Source organism: Perognathus longimembris, chromosome 20 (genome assembly GCF_023159225.1).
Source record: "Perognathus longimembris pacificus isolate PPM17 chromosome 20, ASM2315922v1, whole genome shotgun sequence".
Taxonomy (NCBI): domain Eukaryota; kingdom Metazoa; phylum Chordata; class Mammalia; order Rodentia; family Heteromyidae; genus Perognathus; species Perognathus longimembris.
In genome coordinates, this window is record NC_063180.1 from 40,795,596 (window position 1) to 40,816,731 (window position 21,136).

At 43.2% G+C, this 21,136-nt stretch overlaps 1 protein-coding gene across 2 annotated transcripts in view; it reads right to left on the reverse strand.

Annotated features, from left to right (window-relative positions):
* The window catches only part of Gabrb3 (gamma-aminobutyric acid type A receptor subunit beta3), a 170,703-nt gene that overhangs the window by 26,627 nt on the left and 122,940 nt on the right, over positions 1-21,136 (reverse strand). For both annotated transcript variants that reach the window (XM_048369315.1, XM_048369316.1), the window contains 2 exons: positions 9,225-9,307; positions 4,054-4,191 (listed from right to left, as the gene is read on the reverse strand). In XM_048369315.1, coding sequence (XP_048225272.1) covers positions 4,054-4,191; positions 9,225-9,307 — 221 coding nt within the window. The remainder of the gene's footprint in view (positions 1-4,053; positions 4,192-9,224; positions 9,308-21,136) is intronic.

Genomic DNA, 21,136 nt, shown 5'->3' on the forward strand with positions numbered 1-21,136 from the left:
ACAATGCAGCGGTGAATACTGTGATTTACAACAATGAATACATGAAACAATGGAGCAGAGCATCAAATTCAAAATCAGATCCATGGGCACAACACAACTTATAACAAATGTGTTCCTGCAGGGTAATAAAATAAGGAAAATTACCACTGTTCCATACTGCACTCCATTCTCCCCCACCAAAAAAAATAAAAGGGACTATTAATCCAAACTTACAGTTCGGAAAAAGGCATAGTTGTGTAACACATACACAGCTTGCATCTGGGCTGGGCACCTGTGGCTCACGCCTGTAATCCTAGTTACTCAGGAGGTCAAGATCTGAGAATCATAATTGGAAGCCAGCCCTGGCGGGAAAGTCTGTGAGATTCTCATCTCCACCAAACTATCTGAGTTCAAGCCCCAGGACCTGCACCAAAAAACCAAACCAAACCAAACCACCTTGTGTCTATAATAGATCTATAAAGCATCAATCAACTGATGACAGAAAATACACCATGATTTCTACCAACAGTTCACCAAAGAGGATCTCCAAGGAAATCATCAGGAGAGGTGCTCAACCAATCAGAGAAACAGAAGTGAGAACTGCAAGAGGCCGCCTAGCACCTCGCACCCCACACCCGGCAGCCCGTTCACATGGAGGTGGACAGGACATGGGAGCATGACTGGTGTCCACAGAACTGAGAATGATCCTTCTGGAAAGCGGGCTCACCCTATCCAGTTGACTTCCCACAGGCACCTGTGCACTTCCAGGCCTGTCATGAACATGTTGTGCGCATGCCTACCCTTGCAGAAAGACAGGGTACAAGAATGTTCCTGGCAGTATTGCGGAGACTTGTGCAAAAGTGAGGAAATAATTGTGGTTTATTTACATAGTACAGCCAGGAAAATAGGTGACCTAAAGAGACATAGTATAAGGCTGAGCTCAAGAAAACAAGCACAAAACAATACCAGTCTCGTGTCCTATGGAAAAGGTTCAAAACCAGGCATCATTATTAGCTAAGAAGTGATAAATTCCAAGTTAGACATTTGGGGGAGGGTGTGGGAGGGGCATGGAAGTAGGGGGAAGAAGTTCCAGATTTGTTCTATTTTTGCCCCACTAATGGTCACACAATTGTTCACTTACTGATTGCTTAGGTGCACATTTATATTTCTAACATTTTCCTATATGTGAACATAAATAAAAGCTATACAGATTATTATTGAAGTTATAAATATCTTTTGACAAAAGTCTTTGTAGGGAGCCAGGCATCAGTGACTCAGGCCTGTCATCTAAGCTATCCAGGAGGCTGAGATCTGAGGATCGAGGTTCAAAGCCAGCCCAGGATAGTCCATGAGACGCTCATCTCCAATTAAGCACTTCAAAAAAGCAAAAATTGTAATGGCGCTCCAGCAGTAGAATGCTAGTCTTGAGCAGAAAAGCTTGGTGATAGACAGAGCCCAGGCCCTATGTTCAAGTACTAGAACACACACATACACACACACACACACACACACACACACACACACACACATCCTAAGCCAGTGTGGTGGCCCACAACTGTTATCTTAGCTATAAGTGGTAGAGGGAAGATAAAGTAAAGCCCTATTTGAAAAATAAACTACAGCAAATAAGGGTTAGGGCACGGTTCAAGTGGTAGAGCACTTGCCCAATGGGAGAAAAATTCCAATTATTCTTAGAATTAAGTGTGATGCTTAACTAATTAGAACCTATTAGACAGTCTACCAACTGAGATTTGACAATTTACTTAGAATTGTCACATATTCTTGATGAGTTGCAACCAGTTTGCTTTCAGGACATTTAAGTGAATTTTTTGACACATCCCAACTAACATGTAGATTAATTTGTTTAATTAGAAATTAGATATGCAAAAAAGATTTCCTATGTTGACATTCCTGTTTGAATCATTAGTTTTAATTTCACTCCTCTGAAAATGATGCTGTGGTATTTGCCTTATTTATTTTTCTCAGAGAAAACCAACTGAGCTTTAACTCACCATGCTCAAAAGTTCAGCTCAGTAAACCAAAGTCCTACAGTATTCTCTGGATTACTACTTTGTCAAGTTGTAATGCAAAGAATTTCAAATATCTAGACTACTTTAGATGTGATGTAGATAACAGTGAGCACATAGCTGTGGAGTCTCGGACCCCAGAGATGGCAAGGTGTAGGAACATGGAACTTATTCTTTCTTCTTTTACTTTTATCTTTTGGATTTAAAAAAAAAAATTCTTCTTCCTGTTTGTTCTTAGGAAGCCTATCCATGCCTATTTCCAGGTCTTTACTAACCCTACAGGCTATAGTTCACTATGAATACTCTGAGAACTTATTTTATAAACCCTTTCATTAAAAAAAAAATACAGCTCTGGCTGGGTGCTGGAGGCTCATGTCTGTAATCCTAGTTACTCAAGAGGCTGAGATGTGAGGATCGTGGTTCAAAGCCAGCCCAGGTAGGGAAGTCTGTGAGACTCTTATCTATAATTGATCACCCCGAAACTGAAAATGGAGCTGTGGCTCAGGTAGTAGGGCACTAGCCTTGAGTGAGGGACAACACCCAGGCCCTGATTTCAAGCCCTAGTACTGACACACACAGAAATAATACATAGCTCTGGACTAAGTAGAAATGTTGATCATAGTTCCCGATATCCTAAGAAATCCAGCAGCTTTGAACAGACCTTATATAAACACTCTGTTTTCTTCCTTCTCATTTGACTTTCCAACGGAACCTATAGTTGAGGTTTTGATATTTGTGAGAATCCTGAGTACAAACACACTGTCCCCAGAGTTATCTCTTGAATACCTGACATACGTAAATCAGAGTCAGAATACATCACAGTTGAGATGACATCCAATGCGACTCAAAGATATCCACAGACAAAAGATAAGCTAGCAGCTGGTGGGTGTCAGCAGCTCACGCCTGTAATCCTAGCTACCCAGGAGGCTGAGATCTGAGAAGCCTGACACTGATGGTTGTCATAGGGGGAGGAGTGGAAAGGCAGGATGAGGATGATGACCCTGACATACCTCCTTGATCCCTGGGGAAATCTCCAGCCTACATCGAGGTGGGGGCTGGGCGGGGTAAGGAGTGACCAGGGCAGAGCCCCCCCTGAGGGAGATGCACTGTTGAAGTCCCAGGCATGGTGAGCTGAGAGAGCAGAGCTGGAACTTGGTCATGGAGACAGATACCAACCCCCAAGCCCAGCCTGGGGAACTGCAAAAGGACATCCCAAGCATTAAAGGCACTGAGACGAAATGAACCGGAGCAGGTGCCAGGCAAAGAAGCAGCCAGTGGCTGCGGGTCAGGGGGATTCGATCCACAGGCAATAACATGCTTCCTTTATGTTAATGTCTACCTGCGGGTTGTTGTTTGAGTGTAGGACCAGCTCTGGCCTTCACAGACCATGTCAACCCTGAGTTTGAAAACTCGGCCCTACAAACACTTCCCCTGACCATCTCCATCTGCAATCCGTGTGCAGCCTTCGGCAAGAAGGCAGAGCCACTGAAAAAGCATCACGAGTCCTAAGCTGTACGTAGTCGTAGCAGTTCAGCCAACAGCTCAGCAAGTGCAGGCATTGCCTCAGTCTTTGGATAGTTGAAACCAAAAGTACATACTGAAGCCCAAGCCAGGACAACCATATGGATACTGTACCGTATCGGGAGAAGACATTTTGCTAGAAGCCAGGCTATGTGAAGCTACTTCCCGGCTGCCTGTGATCATGCCCAGTGTGGACCAAGATGTCGAGCTCTTGGGAAGAGAACCGCCAAGTCTGGCTTCCCCTTTCCTGTTCTCCTTACAGCCAAGACCATCGACAGCTTCTTATCTGGCCGAAGGTCATGGAATATGGGCTGGCTACATTGACCTCTGCTCCTCGACCCTTTCCATGCCCCAGAGAGCTTAGGTGCTCTCCTCCATCCAGACTTATCCATCCCTTTTGGATATGGACACAAGTGAATGGCAGATGGTGGTTCTCCCAGGAGACTGGCCATGCATTTTCCCTCCAAGCCCATCACTTCAATGTCGCCATTATCCTGAAGGGACCGTGAGTGGACCCCAAACTCACCAGTGGCGAAGACAACATTCCTCGAGACCAGACGGTGCTCCACAATGGAGAACTGTGGGAGCTCAATCCTCTCCACACCCGTGACAGCCTTGTCCCCGCCACGCCAGTAAAACTCAATGTCATCTGTGGTGTAGCCATCTGCCAGAAGAGAACAGGAAGGGACATGGTGGATGCGAAGCGGCCATCATTTCCTACACACACACAGCCAAGGAAACTCATCAAATGGAAGCAGCAGCCCCGCCACGGTGGAAGATCGGTTTAACGGGCGTGGCCCCTAACACGTGTCGCCCAAGAAGGAATTTTCAAGTATTTTCTTTCGTGTTCACTGTGTGGTTTGGTTGGTACCAGATTGGTCTTGAAAGGTAGGGAGCCACTAGGGGTGAGGGTGGGGTGGGTCTTGGGGGTCTGGCTAGACTGCCATCTGCAGAGAATAATCTTAGGGCTGACCCAGACATCATATAGAGACATTACGTGTAATCATATCTTGACAGGAATGATGAAGACAATAGATAGTAAGAAGAGATGAGAACTCAGGAAGGATGAGAAGAGAAGGCAGCTTCTCACAAGAGCTGCGTGCAGAGTAACAGAGTCGGTGGCGGGTGACATAAACGCTCCAAGCAAAACCAATGCTCTCCTGGTTGTGTTTGGGGGCTTCATCCGCTCTTCCTGGCCATGAGGTCTGCCCACCTGACACATGTCTCTTTGTTGGTGGTGGTGGTTCTTTTTTTCTTCTTCTTCAGTCATAGGGCTTGAACTCAGGGCTTGGGCACTGTCCCTGAGCTCTTGCTCAAGGCTAGCGCTCTACCACTTCTGAGCCTTGTGGATTTGTATCCACTTCTGGTTTTCTGGTGGCTTGTGGGAGACAAGACTTCCCTGCCTCGGCTTATTTCAAACCTCGATCCTCAGATCTCAGCCTCCTGAATAGGTAGGATTATAGGTATGAGCCACCAGCACCCAGCTCAACTTTATTTATTTATTTATTTTACAACCATGAGTCTCCCAAAGGGTGAGATTCATTTTTATAGTAAGATCAATTGAAAAACAAAATGCATCTGAGGAAAAATATCATTTGATCGAATAGATTTTTAGATTTGAACATATATAATGGAAAGGGAAGAACAACTCAATGTGTGCTGTTAGAGAAACAAATGGACCAGAGATGTGGTGACATCTCTATCTCCTTGTGCACTCTGCTGTCATCTTCCTGCAAAATATATATGTGTGCAGGTGTGTGTGTGTGTGTGTGATCACACCTCCCAAGTGCTTGTTTCCTCTGATTTCTTCACATTCCATTCTGACTGTAATCCATGTTCATCTTTGTGTGTGTTTACATGTGCATGCGTGTGTGTGTGTGTGTGCACAAATGCATGCCAGTACTAGGGCTTGACCTCGAGGCCTGTTCTTGCCTGGATTTTTCACTCAAAGGCTGGCGCGCTACTCTTTGAGCTATAGGTCTGCTTCCAGGCTTGTTTTGGGTTGATTTTTGCTGCTTAATTGGAGATGAAAGCCTCATGAACTACCTATCCAGGCTGGCTTCAAGCTGCAATCCTCAGATTTCAGCCTCGTGAATCAGTAGGATTACAGCTGTGAGCCACCAATACTTGGTTAGGATCATCTTTAATGCTGTTTCCCAATACTGTTGGTTCGAAAAACAACAACAAAACTCTAGCCTCAACTTCTTCTGAGGAGCTCACGGGCCCCAGGTACTGACTCCCGCGTGCCTCTCCTCCCCACCGCTCGCCAGCCCAGCCTCGCTGGACACGGTTTTGTTTGTTTGTTTGTTTGTTTGTTTTCTGGCTAGGCCTCTAGATCCTCTGCACATCTACGTCACGTGGCTCTTCTTTCCTTGAGTTTGTATGTGGAGGACTTAAATCCTTCTCACAGAACCCAAAATGACCCGCAGCCCTTGTTATCAAACTGTATTTCTTTGAAAATGTCTATCACTGTTTCCTGCCTGGAAAAGGAGCTCTGTGAATGTAAGCATTCTCTCTCTCTCTCTCTCTCTCTCTCTCCCTCTCTCCCTCTCTCCCCCCATATATATATATATATACATGCACACATATATATGTGTATAAATATATACATACATATATTTAATATATTTTTATTTTCTTTAAGTGGGTGTACAAAAGAGTTGCCATTCAACAGAGCTGTTTGTGAATGTGGCACCTCTGGATCAAAGTCACCTCTTTCAACATTGTCACCACCCCCCTCCCACCCACCCCTTCCCTCCCTTTTCTTAATTTTCAGGTTACATATTGAATATTTTTTTTGCCATTTAACAAAGCAATTGAGGTCTAAAGTGCATCTTGGTCTGTGGCTTCCCTTCAACATCTCCACTCCGCCCCCTTGTTTTTTTCTCAGTTTTGTGGCATAGACAATGCATTATTGCCTGCATTCCACTCGTTTCCCCCTTTCATTCCTCCAGCCCTCTCCTCTGGACCCACCCCTAACCCCTTGCAAATACTCGTTTCCTAGTGCTCATTTTGCTGGGCTTTGACTTAGATAAATCTAGAAGTAAGCATACTGGTGGCACCCAAGCGGTTATAAATGAATTAATTGTAGTATAAGAGAATCTATGGAGAACACAAATAGTTCAATTCTTTAGAGAGACTACGTCTCCTTTATATATAACTCTGCTAGCAACAGTGTCTGCCTCAAGAGGCGTGGGTAGAGCCCAGTGGCAGAGATCTTGTTTCGTATGTACAAATCTCTGGGCCCAAACACTAAAAACAAATCAAAACACAAAACCAAAACAATGCTTGCAATGAGTTGAAGATCTCGAAGTATTTGGTGGACAAATTCATGGGTCAATGAATTTGTCCTGATGCTAGTAAAAGAAGAAGGACAAAAAAAGCGACATACGTTATTTCTCCATTCGCAATGGAGATACGAGTAAGAGCCAAGCCACTTGAAAATTGGACTTCCATCTCTAATACTTAATTTTTTGTTGTTGTTGCAGGATTGGGGCCTTGCACATTGAGGGGACAGGTCTTTCTTCACATTGTACCCTGAGGCTACTGCATCACAGCTAAGGATGCAATACAGTCAGAAATCACCACTCTGTGTCCAGGCATTCCCAAAAGGAGCTGCTTCCTTACTTAGCCCCCGTAGTTGCCTTCCCCAGACCTTCATCGTCTCTTTGGACTCGTGCCCTCTGGCCACACAGAATCTATTTAACTCCCCAAGACAATTCTTCAACTGCTGGGAGCCATCATCTCTCCCCTGAGCCTGCTGTTCTCTTTGGTAAATGTCCCCAGATGATTCAATTATGCATCACTTGACATGATTTCAATCCCTCATCTTCTCTCGAGAGCATGACTCTCAGAAAGCATGGCAGGTACGCGGTGGCTGGCTGCATGCATATCTTGGATATCAGCTTGCCACCGGGCAATCTCTCCATAAGCTCACACACACCTTCCCTCTTCACCTCAACTGCTTCCAGCGACACTGCCAAGTCACAGTCATTGAACCACACGGAGGGTCAGTAGGATCATTCACAACCTTTCCTCCATGAGTCCACTCACAGACCAGCCTATGATATAGGGCAAGGGCTACGGGAAGAATGTCTGTCTGTCAGACACGAGAGATTCAGCTCTGACTCCACCACAGCGCTAAATTACCAATAAAGCACTGAGCTGCCAATGGTGGCTCACACCTGTATTCCCAGCTAATCGGGAGGTGGAATCTGAAGACTGCATTTCAAAGCCAGCCTGGAAAGGTAAGTCTATGAGACTCATCTCGAATTTAAACCCCCCCAAACCTGGAAGTGGAGTGGTGGCTCTGGTAAAATCGAAGAGACAGTGCTCAAGCCTTGAGTTTAAAGCCCTCGTACTGGTACACATGAAAATAAAATAAAGCATCTGAACCCTCCACAAATGGAAGCAAATTGCCGAGATGCAGAAAGGGCTTGCTTGTAAGGTAGAGATCCTGATGGGAAATGAGTTTTTCTCGGACTGCTTGAGGTCCCAGCAGTGCAGCTACTCATGCGTGATGAAGCATATTGTTAGAAAATTGCATCACAGTGTTTGCGCTTGTTTTGCTGAATGGACAGAGACAGGGAGCATTTGTTTTCCTATATTTTAGCACGGCAAACAGACTCTCATAATCAGATTAGAATAAAGGAGTCTTTTGTAGAGTCTGTCTGTCATTCTCCATTGCTCTTTATCTCCCCATCTCTTTGTGTGTGTGTGTGCACACACATACACACACACACGTTTCTATCTCTGTCTTCCTCTGTTGACAAGGCAACTTGCAGAGTAGAGTTAAACCCAGGGTTTTATGAATGCTAGGCAAGTACTCTACCACTGAGCTACAACCCCAGTCTAATTTGGGTTGGTTTTAGGATTACATCTTTATTTTCTCTTAAATTCTAAGCAAGCCATGTGCTGGTGGCTCATGCCTTTAATCGTAGCCACTCAAGATCATGGTTTGACAACCTGGCCAGCAACGTCCATGAGACTCATCTCCAATAAAAACGACTCAGAAAAAGCCAGAAGTGACACTGTGGCTCAAATGGTGAAGCACTAGTCTTGAGCACAAAGAGGCTCAGGCACAATGCCCAAGCCATGAGTTCAAGCCCCATAACTTCCAAAAAAAAAAAAAAAACCAACCCCACAAATAAGTTCTAAGCAAGGAAACTACATTTGTTCTATGGGGCTCTTTATTTCATAAGAGCAGGCAGGCCAGCAGCAGTATCCAGTGGATTCTCTTGTAGTTTATCACAGCAAACAAACAGATTCATCTATTGTCAAATTAAATCTTTTGTGGAAGGACAGTACTGAGGTTGAAACTCAGGACCTTGAAATTGCTAGACAATAGCTCTACCACTCAAGCCATGCCTCTGGGCTTGTTTCTCTGCTGGTTATTATTATTATTTTTTATGACATAGGGTCTTAATTTTCCACCAGGGAGTGCACCTGTTCTGCGCTGTGCCTACTTTAGGCTTCTCACTGTTACCGGGATTACAGTCACACACCATGGAACCTGGCTTCGAGGGGGGGGAGAAGGAGACTCCATCACCTTTTCTGCCCAGGCCGTAGCCTACTTTTTAAGAGAGTTCAAAAGAATATCAAGAACCTCAGGGCCTTGGGAAAGACACAAGCTAAGTCATGACCAAAAGACCCAATGCATAGAGGGAAAGAGAAGGTAAGTCAGACACAGATACACACAGCTTTCAATCTCCAGGGTGCAGTTCTGCTCGTCCAGCGGGTACCTCCGCAGGTCCATCATACATGCAGCTGTCGTCGTGATTCTGAAACACACAGAGCCAAGGGGATGTCAATGATGGAACACCAGCTTGGGCTCCTCTTCCCCATAGTACATCTGACTACTAACCTCCTCTTGCCACACACACAAACGAGCGCGAAAGGGAAAGACACTCTTCGTATATACCACAGACCCAGCTTTATCCAGAAAAGTGAAACAAAACACCACAATACTTCATTTCGTTTCAATAGTTTAATTGACACATTTTGGGGGTATGTTTGTAGTGTGCAACAAATGTTTTAAAACATATAAATGCCAGGCACTGGTGGCTCATGCCTGTCATCCTAGCTACTCAGGAGGCTGAGATCTGAGGATCACGGTTCAAAGACACCTGGGGCAAGAAAGTCCACGAGACCCTTATCTCCAATGAACCACTAGAACACTGGAAGTGGCACCGTGGCTCAAAGTGGGAAAGTGCTAGCCTTGAGCAAAATTGCTCAGTCACAGTACTCAGGCTCTGAGCTCATGTCCCACCACCACCACCACCAACAACAATATTAAATATGTATAGATCAAGGAATGGCATTAATGTATGGACCGATATACATAGTTATCTTATTTTTGTTTGTGGTGCAAAGTCTTAAAGCTGATTTTCTTAGCATGTATAGAAGACACTGTCATCAACTAGGTGTACCATATCTAATTAATGATGCCTTTAAGCCCTTTCCAATTGTAACTTGAGTTCTTTGGAGTTTGGCTAACCAAGAGTTTCTAAGGAAAATTCTTGCTTTCCATTTTTGTTTTGTCTCCTTCTCTGTTAGCTCCCTAGTCCAGATAGAATTTCCACATAGGGCAAGAGATTAGGTTAAGAATGAGTGTTTTGGTTTTTCCATTGGAGGGTTGGGGTACCTACAGGTCCAGCCTGTACTTTGGAACTTGGGACCAAGCTTTGTTCTTGTTCTTATTTTATTATGGCTGTCTACTGGGTTGAATTCTTAAATACTCTAGAGGTTCCCCCACTCCACCCCCCTGTGTGATAATCTAAAATTTCAAAGAGAATATCTGGCTTCATTATGAATAAAAATTCAAGGAGTTAACTTTCCTTGGGGCCATCTACCTTCATGGAAGGAATTTATACCATATCTAAAGCCAGCCAAGTTTCCAGCAGGCAATGGTGAACCAGCCCTACATTGAGACTCCTTGCTTCTAGAAGCAAGTCCTCTTCACATTGTGTCTTCTGTCTCCCTTAGGAAAAGCAGTCAGATGCAACAATTAAGCCATTGTGGATTACACTATATTTCTTTAGAATCCCAGCCCTTCCCCACCATTGTAGAAACTGACTAGACTAGAGCAAAACCCTGAATCAAAGACCATTAACCATTAGCTAGCTGGTCAGAGAAAGATGGCTTGACTGAAGTGAACTGAACAGAAGAGGGAAGCTAAAGAGACTCTCTCATGGAAATAATTGTGAGAAGGGAGGTGAGTCTTTAGATCCATGATACAGAGACTTGAAATGCCATTCTCAAGCTAGAGAGCAAAGCATGAAACTAGAGGTAGAGAGAAAACGGAGGAATGGTGTAAGAAAGTGATGGGCAGGTTGCTCCATATATGCAGGTAGTAGCATTCACCAAGCTCATGCCGAGTGTATGTCTTGGGTGATCCTGGAGTCCTGGCCATGCCCATTCAGAGGGGGATGGTGGGAATGGAAAGTAGGAATGTCACCATGGGTAAGTTATGGAAGCATCCCCAATGTAGATATCCCTCAATGAACGAGTGGATCAAGAGAATGTAATAAATATATGTGTGTGTGCACACACATATATATTAGTGTGTATTTATTGTATGCTACATACACACAGGCACAATGTTATTTTATTCATCCATCAGAAATAACAAAATGTCACATTCAGAGAAATGGATGGATGTGGAAACAATGTTAAGGGAATTAAGTCAGGTTCAGGGAGACAAAATGGTGCCTATTTTCTCTCAAATGGTTATAATCCAGATTCATGGAAATACACACAGAATCATATGTAGATAAACACAAATTGACTGAAGTATAATATATACATAGGGAAGCTGAGATAGGAGTTGCCCACTGGTGGGATGGGCTGGGCGGTCAGATGAATGGAGAGGGGAAGAGTGGGTGAAGGCAGTCATAATATTCAATGCATATATGTGAAACTGGAACTAGAAAATAGAGGGGAAGGATGAGTTCAGGAGAGATGAGGAGAAGGATGAAAGGAGTGACTTTGATCAAGATACAGATACATTGTACTCATATCCTTACATGTTGAACTGAAACAGCCATTTTGAACAACTACTTAAAGGTAACTGAGGGAGAGAGAGAGACACAGAGAGAGAGAAGGGAAGAAGGAAGGAAGAGAGAAAGGAAAGAAGGAAGGAAAGAGAGAGAAAGAAGGAAGGAAAGGGGAAAGGAAGGAAAAAGGGAAAGAAAGAAAAGCAGGAATGCTTCTCTAGAGATCCTGTCATCTCCAGTTTCTCTCCAAATTCCCTCTTCTGGGAGCCCAGGGTTCTGCTTTCTCAGGCTGCCTTTCATGGTGACATCAGAAGGCCTGCCCTGCGCCTAGGACATGCCCTAAGCAAACTCCTGCAAAGCACCTGGGCATGGGCCATTTTTTGATAGATGGGTCTTGTTCCACCTACATACAAGGCCTTGACGAGTAATGGAATAAACAATGTCCTCGTGTTAGCATCTGATCAGGCAGTGGGTAGAGGAAAATTTTGCTCTCCATGACTGGGAGTAACAATGGGGGAAAATGTCAATGCACTGGGCAAATGGGTCAATGGGAAATTTCTGTGTACAAATAGCACACTTGTGTCACGAAGCCACACACGGTGTGACCCACACCAACACCGAAAGCGTGTTCTTCCCAAATGTCACAACTTCTGGTTGTCATGGTCTCGGAGAATATATTCGATCTTGTAATCCAAAATCAACACACAGCTCTTGCTGGCATTATTTTTCTACAAAATCTGATTTTTCTAGCTCACTGAATTTCCGGCTTTACACACTTAAATTCTGGCATAGGATATGGAATATCCACAACCAGCGTCTACACAGGACGTCCAAGGGCAAAAGGAACAGAAAATTCTGCATAAAAATTATGAATTTCTGTGAAGAGAAAAGGATCTCCACTGGAAATATTCCCTTTATTTTCGGTTGTATTAGGAATTGAATTAAGGGCCTTAAGCAATATCTTCAAGCTCTTTGGTGTTGGCTTGTTTTTAGTTTATTTTTTGGATAGGGTTTTGCACTTTTGCCTCAGGCTGGTCTTGAACCACAATCCTGTTTCCACCCTTCAAACAGCTGAGATTTCAAAGGTAGACCATCACATCTGGCTTTTTAATTTTATTTTATTTTTGAGATTCTGTCATGTATCTTGATTGGGGGTTTGGTTGGTCGCTATGCATTTGAACTGTCTCCAGAGCTTCTACAAAACTAGTTTGGAGTTGAGCACTGGTGGGTCACAGCTCACACTTGTAATGCTAGCTACTCAGGAGGGTGAGCTCTTAGGATCGTGGTTCAAAGCCAGCCTGGGCAGGAAAGTACGTGAAACTCTTGTCTCCAATGAACCACCAGAAAACTGGAAGTGGCACTGTGACTCAAAGTGGTAGAGCACTAGCCTTAAGCAATAAAGTTCAGGGAGAGCAGCCAGGTCCCGATTCAAGTCCTACGACTGACAAGAAAAAAAAACAAAACACCCAAGAAATATAGAATTATGATTTAAAAAACTTGAAGTCTAGGCCTCTAAAACAACAAATGAAAGGAATAAATACTTCATGTTACTAAATAAGGAAGACAATAAAATGACAGGTTCCTGGTAGCTTCAAATATAAGAGCAAGCAATGCACATGTGTATGATAGTAAATTAAGAAAAGCAGATGAAAATGATGTTTTTTTTCCCCCTGAAAATCTTGAATTCCTTAAGACCCATACAAGAAGAAATCCTAAAGAAATTCATAAATATGTTAGACACGGATCCTGGGATGCTGCAGCACAAAAATACCATTAGGATCTTATTCCATTGAGAAAAACTTCCTTCTAAAACAGTTAGTTACATACAGTGCAACTATTACACTTGTTCCTTTGAGTATTTAAAGGAACATCACCTATATTCCTATATATCAATAGATGTATAGAATACATCTATTCTTTCTAGGAATAGATATTCCTTGCACTGTAAAAATCTATTACAGAATATACAAAGAAAAAAGGTTGCTTGACTCATACTGTGGCGAAGAACAAGAGCAATCTAAAGATGTGCAGCCTATTAATGTATTTAGCAGGTTCTGGGTGGCATGAATCACCTAGAAATGTATGAGATGCTCCCACACAATTACCCATTGGTACCTTACTTAGGAAATCTCAGTGCCATTGACTCTAGAAAGGAAACTGCTAATGCTTAGTATGAATCTGGCATTCACCATTCAATTGAGAATGCCTCTATAATGTAACACAGGAAAAAGGCTACTCGCATGCTGACAGAAAATCGTTAGGATCTGCTCGAATTTCACCAGGGAAAAGAAACTTCATACCTCATAGAACAAATGTAGGAGATAACCACATGCTAGATTACAATTATGCTTATGACCCAGCAACTGGTGCAATAAGGATTTTTAAAGGAGAACAAGTGTAAATTAAGCATGGGCAAGGCAGACTTAATACTATATTAGGAATATTGCCTAGCATGATGAAATAGGATTTACCCTCAAAAATTTATGAATGGGCCAAGGGGGTGGTGACATCAAGAAGATGATAGAAAAAAAGTCACAAATTTCACCTACTCACCCACCAAAGGGAGAAAAAAAGAAGGTTCAACTAGTCACACACCAGAATATCTTTCTAAAAACTTCAGCTTTTCAATATCCAAAATATATAAGCAACTCAACTCAAGAAAAAGGAAATGAAAACATAATTTAAGAAAATGGCTCCAGAACCTGAACATACTTTTCTCAAAAGAAAACATTCGGATGGCCAATGGATCAATGGGGGGAAATGCCCAATGTCACTAATTATTAGGGAAATGACAAGAAAACAGGACCTCGTACTTGTCAGAATGGAAGACAGGAAAAATGTCTGCAAGGATGTGGAGCAAAAGCAAGCTTGGTGAAAATGTGAATTAGGGTCCATCAGACACCAAACATAAAATGACCTTAGGAACCCACAATCCTGTTTCCAAGTATTTCTCTCAAATTTTTGAAGTCCATTTTTGTCAAAGAGATGGCTAAACTCTCAGGTCAGTTGGCTTAGCATGGCTCCTCATAACCAAAGTATGGAGCCAAACTAAATGTCCATCAACAGATGAATGAATGAAGAAATGTGTGGTAGACAGATACAATGCGATGCTATTGAGAATTTTAGAGGGAAGGCTATCCGTCCCTTGTGCCAACCTGAATAAAATTGGAGAGGCTGTGACTTACAGATACCATCTCAAAACAAATGAGCACAGGAGCAGAGAGCAGAATGTTGAGTACCAATGGCTGAGGGAAGGGAGGGATGGGACCATAAGGGTCAAATTGTATCCAGTCTCCATTAGACAGGAAGACATTATTTTTTTTAAAGATTATTGTACAACCTGGTGAGTACAAATAATTATAGAATGTTGTACAAGTTGTTAAGAGAACAACGTTCCAATGTTCTCATCACTAATGATGTTAAAGAATTTTTCCACATGCATTTGTAACACGAAGATGCATACTTTAATCATATATGACTATGGGTTGTCAATTTATAATAATTAAAATTGCAAAAAAAGGATGAAATTAATATACCACAGTTGCAATTATGTTAAATGAGGTAAATGACTGCATAGAGAGTGAATGAATAAACACTACTTCTACTTCAGATATTTAAAAGAATAATCTAAAGCCAGGTGTTGGTGGCTCACACCTTGAATCCTAGCCACTTAGGAGTCTGAGATCTGAGGATTAAGGTTCAAAGTCACACTGGACAGGCAAATCTCTTAGAGGTTTAGCTCCAATCTGCTAGCAAAAATCTGAAGGGGAGACATGGGTCCAAAGGTAGAGCACCAGCCTTGAGCAGAAAGGCCAAGCAAGCACATGAGGCCCTGAGTTCAAGCCCCAGTCCCAGCACAAGGAAACAAACCATCTAGATCCAGACTTTTCATTTACAGTGAGTTGTTGAATGTAAGTGCTGTAAATTGGTAACATGTATGCTAATTATCTCCTTTCGTACTATGCTAAGAACAAATCAACTCTCTCCCCCGCTTTTCCTGTCTCCTGTTCCTTCTCCCCCCCCCCCCCAGAGGAAAAGAACAGATATTTGCCAAGTTAAGAACCAATCACTGTTTATGGTGGGCTAGAACAAAGACCGAGGTGCCATCTTTTATTCAATTACAAGGGTCAAATTCCTAAGCAGCGAGAGGAGGCCAAAGCAGAATGTCCCCTTGTTCCACACGTGTGTGGAACTCACAGCTCCTCATCTTCCCCAATTAATGCTTCGCAAGCCCAGCTCTAGAAAGCAGGGCGAACTTCAGGGATTTGATAACACCGATGATTCTAAGGTTCATGTGGGAGGAAAAAAACTGGTGAAAGTACTGACGCAAGTAGTTAATGATTAGAGGGGAAAACAAACAAGCAAGCAAAATAACTGACCTCACCTTCCACATCAAGATAAATTCCAACGGAGAGAAAAATCTAAACAGAAAATATGAAAATGCTCGTACTGAGGAAAGAAAAGTTGGGATTCAAATTTAGCCCTTATATAATACATTATATATATATTTTCACCAGGGGCCACCTTGGATTTTGAGGATAGAACAATAAATAAGATATCATCCACTCTTCAATCAGGAATTTATATGTGTGTTTATACATACATATACTGTATATGTACATCATATACAGTATATGTAAGTAAGTATACTATAGACATATAATGCATAGTATATGAGATATCATACATACTGTTTTACATGTACTCTGTAAAATGTGCATGTCATATATACTATGAGTATATAGATAGATCTAGGACATGTATCTATATATTGTATCTAGATACTACACCTATGCTACTATATACGCTACATATAGAGATACTAGATATTGTATACATACTATATATAATCCTCTCCTGTCGGCCTACCTATAATTACAGATGAGAACAATGAGCCAATAAGAAATGCCATAAGTTGACAAGATAGTGTCAGGTCTAGATGAAGGGCTTAACAAACACTAAACAAGAAAGCAGAGAACAGACAGGTACAGGTACAGGAATCTCCTTAGGAGGGGGAAAGTTGAACTGTAAATAACAGTTACATTACTGTTATAATGGTGCTAGCAAAGTCACCAACTAGATCCAGAGCATGTGTAAAGGTTCTGAGGTAGGGATGTCCTTGATATTTCAGAAGAGAAGGTAGTTTGCACACTGCAAGTGTGACAAAGGGAACGCAGTGGTGCAAAGGGAAGGATTTGAATTCAGGAGTCAAATCCATAAGTAGGGCGCAGATGCCGGAGGCAGAGAACTGGCTGGGAAGCCAGTTGGGGGGATTTTCTCTCCATTTGAAAGGGGTGAAAAGAAAGCAAGGGACACATCAGATATCATGGGAGATAAAGTAATCATGATGCTTTCAACTCAGGGATGGGTTAGCATCCACCCATGGTCTGTAGAAAAATAGAAACGAATTCTTATTAAAAAAAAAAAAGAATGGACATGCTTGGGTGGGAGATAAATAAATGCAGGAGTATGAATTTAAAGTGGGACATCGTTTTTTCCTCCTCTTGCCGTGAGAGATGAAGAAGATAGATTAATTAGAGTCGTCTGAACCATCATAAAACCCAGAGCAGGTGTCAAACTCCTCGCGCTAACGTATACTTCATGGCTGGTGGGAATGTCAATTGACATATTCCCCTCCGGAAAGCAATTTATCAATATGACGCTTCGTGACACAGCAGGATCCGAGAGACGGTGACAAAACAGCTGGCGAGGCTGTCAGGCACAGTTGCTCTCAGATCCTATGGGTTCTGAGACCAAGAGATAATGGAGGTCTAGGCAGGGTGGTGCATTCTTAATCCCAGGCATTCAGGAGGCAGAGATCGGGAGGACCTGGCTTGAGGTCAGCCTAAGGGGAGAGTTAGCAAGAGCCCATCTCAACTGGGCATCGTGGTGTGTTCCTGATTCCAGCTATGTAGGAAGCGATAGTAGTAGAATTACCATTGGAAGCTGGTCCCAAGCAAGAAACATGAGACCCTCGCCTAAAAGTAGCTACAGCAAATGGGCTGCGGATATGGTTCAAAAAGTGCCTGCCCGGCTAGCTAAAGACTCTGAATTCTAACCTAATACACACACACACACACACACACACACACACACACACACACACACACACACGTCATTGACCCAAACCATACTATAAAACTATAAAATTGCAGATTGAAATGCTAACGATACCATTTAGGCTGAGGCTGTTGCTTCTGAAATAAATTCTACCTTCAAGTTAACACTGTAGTTCAATTCTTGAAGGATAGGAATGGAAATTTTCACCATTATCAATAGCAGTGGGACTATCATGCTATACTGTCCAACAAATTCTGTGACAAACTTTTCTGGCAAAATATGATTTATCTCATTTCCTTCCTTCCTTCCTTCCTTCCTTCCTTCCTTCCTTCCTTCCTTCCTTCCTTCCTTCCTTCCTTCCTTCCTTTTTTATTTTTCCAGTCCTGGGCCTTGGACTCGACCTGGGGACTGTCCCTGGCTTCTTTTTGCTCAAGGCTAGCACTCTACCACTTGAGCCACAGCATCACCTCTGGCCTTTTCTATATATGTGGTGCTGAGGAATGGAACCCAGGGCTTTATGTATATGAGGCAAGCACTTTTGCCACTAGGCCATATTCCCAGCCCCCTTTCTTCCTTTCTTCTTCTTCTTCTTCTTGTTTTTCCTTTGGTGATCGTGGGGCTTGAACTCAGGGTCTGGGCACTGTCCTGGAGCTTTTGTGCTCAAGGCTAGAGCTCTATTACTTAGAGCCACAGCTCCACTTCTGGTTTTCCGAACGGTTCACTGGAGAGAAGAGTCTCAAGGACTTTCCTGCCTGCACTGGCTTCAAACCACAAATCTTAAGTCTCCGCCTCCTGAGTAGCTAGGATGACAGGCATGAACCACCAGCACCTAGCTAGCGTCTCTGGTTTTGAGAACAACCATTGAACTGTCATTGAGTTTTTGGAGCAAACTGCATGCTATTTATGACCCCCTTATCCATGTCCTAGCTAGCATCAGAGAAATGGCCTGAAGATAGAAAATGCATAGCACGAAGGAAAAAGTGCATTAAAAGGCATGCTTCACGGTGCCAAGGGAGACAGCCAATGACGTCAGAAGGTCAGGAAACTGAAAAAGACAGAAGGATGGAAGAGAAATGGCAGTGCGAATCTTCAGTGCAGGAGCAATCAGAACAGCTAAGGCCCAAGACGAAAGCCCCCCAAGTCCCTTCGACATGCAAGGTCTCCCTTCAAAGGTCTGGCAGACGAAAGGAAGGCCTTCCAAGCCCTGCTGTGCTTCAAGACAGGGAAGCTGCTCCTATCCGGAGGGCTTTCTGGCATTCGATCAGGAGCTGGTCCCATGCCAGCCAGAGGCTTAGTGTGAGTCGTGATCAGCTGCCACTCATCAAGCTGGTGACTATGAGCTAGGATTGCCCCAAGTGTGTGGCTCAAGATGCTGTGGGGGAAAATAAGTAAATAAGTGGTTCACGATCTGCAGTGACCTTTGATGGGCTCAGAGGGCCTGGCTGTGCTCAAGCATCTGAGTGAGCCAGCAAAAGGCCTGGATGGCTTTTTGCAATCATCAGAGTTAAAGATCAATGGGTTTCCCAGAATAAGGCCGGAGTGACGCATGAACCTACGTCACTGATGGCTCATCCGCGGCCAATCTCTCCTACAGAAGGCAAGAAACCTCTGGACTGTGGCACCATCATGGCTGAGAGCACCTGTAGGGAACGGAGCCTGGAGCTGCGGAGTGGGGACTGGTCGACCAGTGCGGGCTGCACTGGAGGACAGGGAGGAGGACAAGCAAGAAAAGCTCACCTGCCACGTCTCAGAAACACTACTGGTTCAGTTCAAGGAAGCACATAGCCAGGAAGAAAGCGGGGCAGGCTAGGTGGGATCTTCCTAGGCAAGCCTAGCAAGGTGGGAAAAGCTGCATCAAGCCATACCTGAAGGCGTTTCCTCCTGAGGAATTCTACTCTGCTGTGTCCCTCCTCCTCTAGGTCCTGGCATGTGAAAGTCTGATCTACTGTGTGTGTGTGTGTGCACGCGTGTACGCACGTGCTCATCCTGGGGCTTGAACTGAGGGCCTGGACACATATATATACCCACGTGCTCATCCTGGGGCTTGAACTGAGGGCCTGGACACATATATATACCCACGTGCTCATCCTGGGGCTTGAACTCAGGGCCTGGAGCTGTCCTGGAGCTTCTTTGCTCAAGGCTAGTGCTCTACCACTTGAGCCACCATGCCACTTCACGTTTTTTGGTGTTTTATTGGAGATAATCTCATGGACTTAAGTGATCCAACTGGCTTGGAACTGTGATCCTCGGATCTCAGCCCTCCTGAGTGGCTAAGATGACAGGTGTGAGCCAAGCAGCTCATGGCTCGTCTTTTTTTCTCTGTGTCTGTGTGTGTCTCTCTCTGTCTCTGTCTCTCTTTCTGTGTGTGCTTATACTGAAATTTGAACTCAGGGCCTTGGGCTGTCCCTTGACTTTTTCTACTCAAGGTTGGCATTCTGACACTTGAACTACACTTGCACTTCTGATGTTTTGCTGATTAACTAAACATCACAGTCTCACAGATTTTCCTGCCCAGGCTGGCTTTGAACCTTGATCCTTAAATCTCAGCCTCCTGAGTAGCTAGGATAACAGGTGTGAGTCACCAGCGTCTGTCTAGGACTACAGCTTTTTTATTTTTACCATGGTGCAAATGCAGTATGCCTTCAGTTACAAACCACAGTTTTAGTTTTGAATTTTGCAATATGTGATCTTGCAAAGCTGGGCATCATCTAGAGCTGTAGCTTCGGGTCTACCTCCCCATTCCACCCAGAGCGGAAGCCAAGCGGCACTGTGCAGTAAGGACATGACTGAGCTCTGATAGTGTAGCTTAGGGAATTTCAGGCATTTCCCACATCTGTGTGCTTGAAAATCCTGATGGGCTTAATGTGAGTCCAGGAGCATTTGCACTAATTGGCTGGAAATAGTTGTGGTTACAAGTGCTGGCCACACAAATTGTGTGTGTGTGTGTGTGTGTCTGTGTATGTGTGTATATGGGATATATGTACATATATACAATATAATAAATATATTATCTATCTGTCTGTCTATCTTCTATCCAATGACTCTGATTGTTGATCCTCAGATCCCAGACTCCTGAGTAGCTAGGATGACAAGTCTACATCAATGGCACCTGACTAGAGTTTTTCTTCCTGGCACTTTGTCCAAATATACACAACTCTGAAGAACAGATCTTACAGAAATGCAGCACTCTGGATAAACACACTTCAGGAACATATGGAGATGACACTTGAATAAAAAGAGCTATATATTTAAGATGCTGCTTAATAGGCATAATAAATAGATGTAAATTTGACTAAGATATTATTTCTTAGGCCATAATACAAAATTTATTATTAAAAACTTTCCCATAATTTATTATTACAGAATTATTTAACTTTTACATATAAACTTATAAGCCAACTGTCTGATAAAGACATAATTTATTTTTTATTTTACACCTATCTGTAAATATATAAGGACATTTATATATACTATTTATAGGTATCTTTACATATATCAAGATATAAAGATATCTATATATAGATATATAAACCTATATCTATATATTTATATACA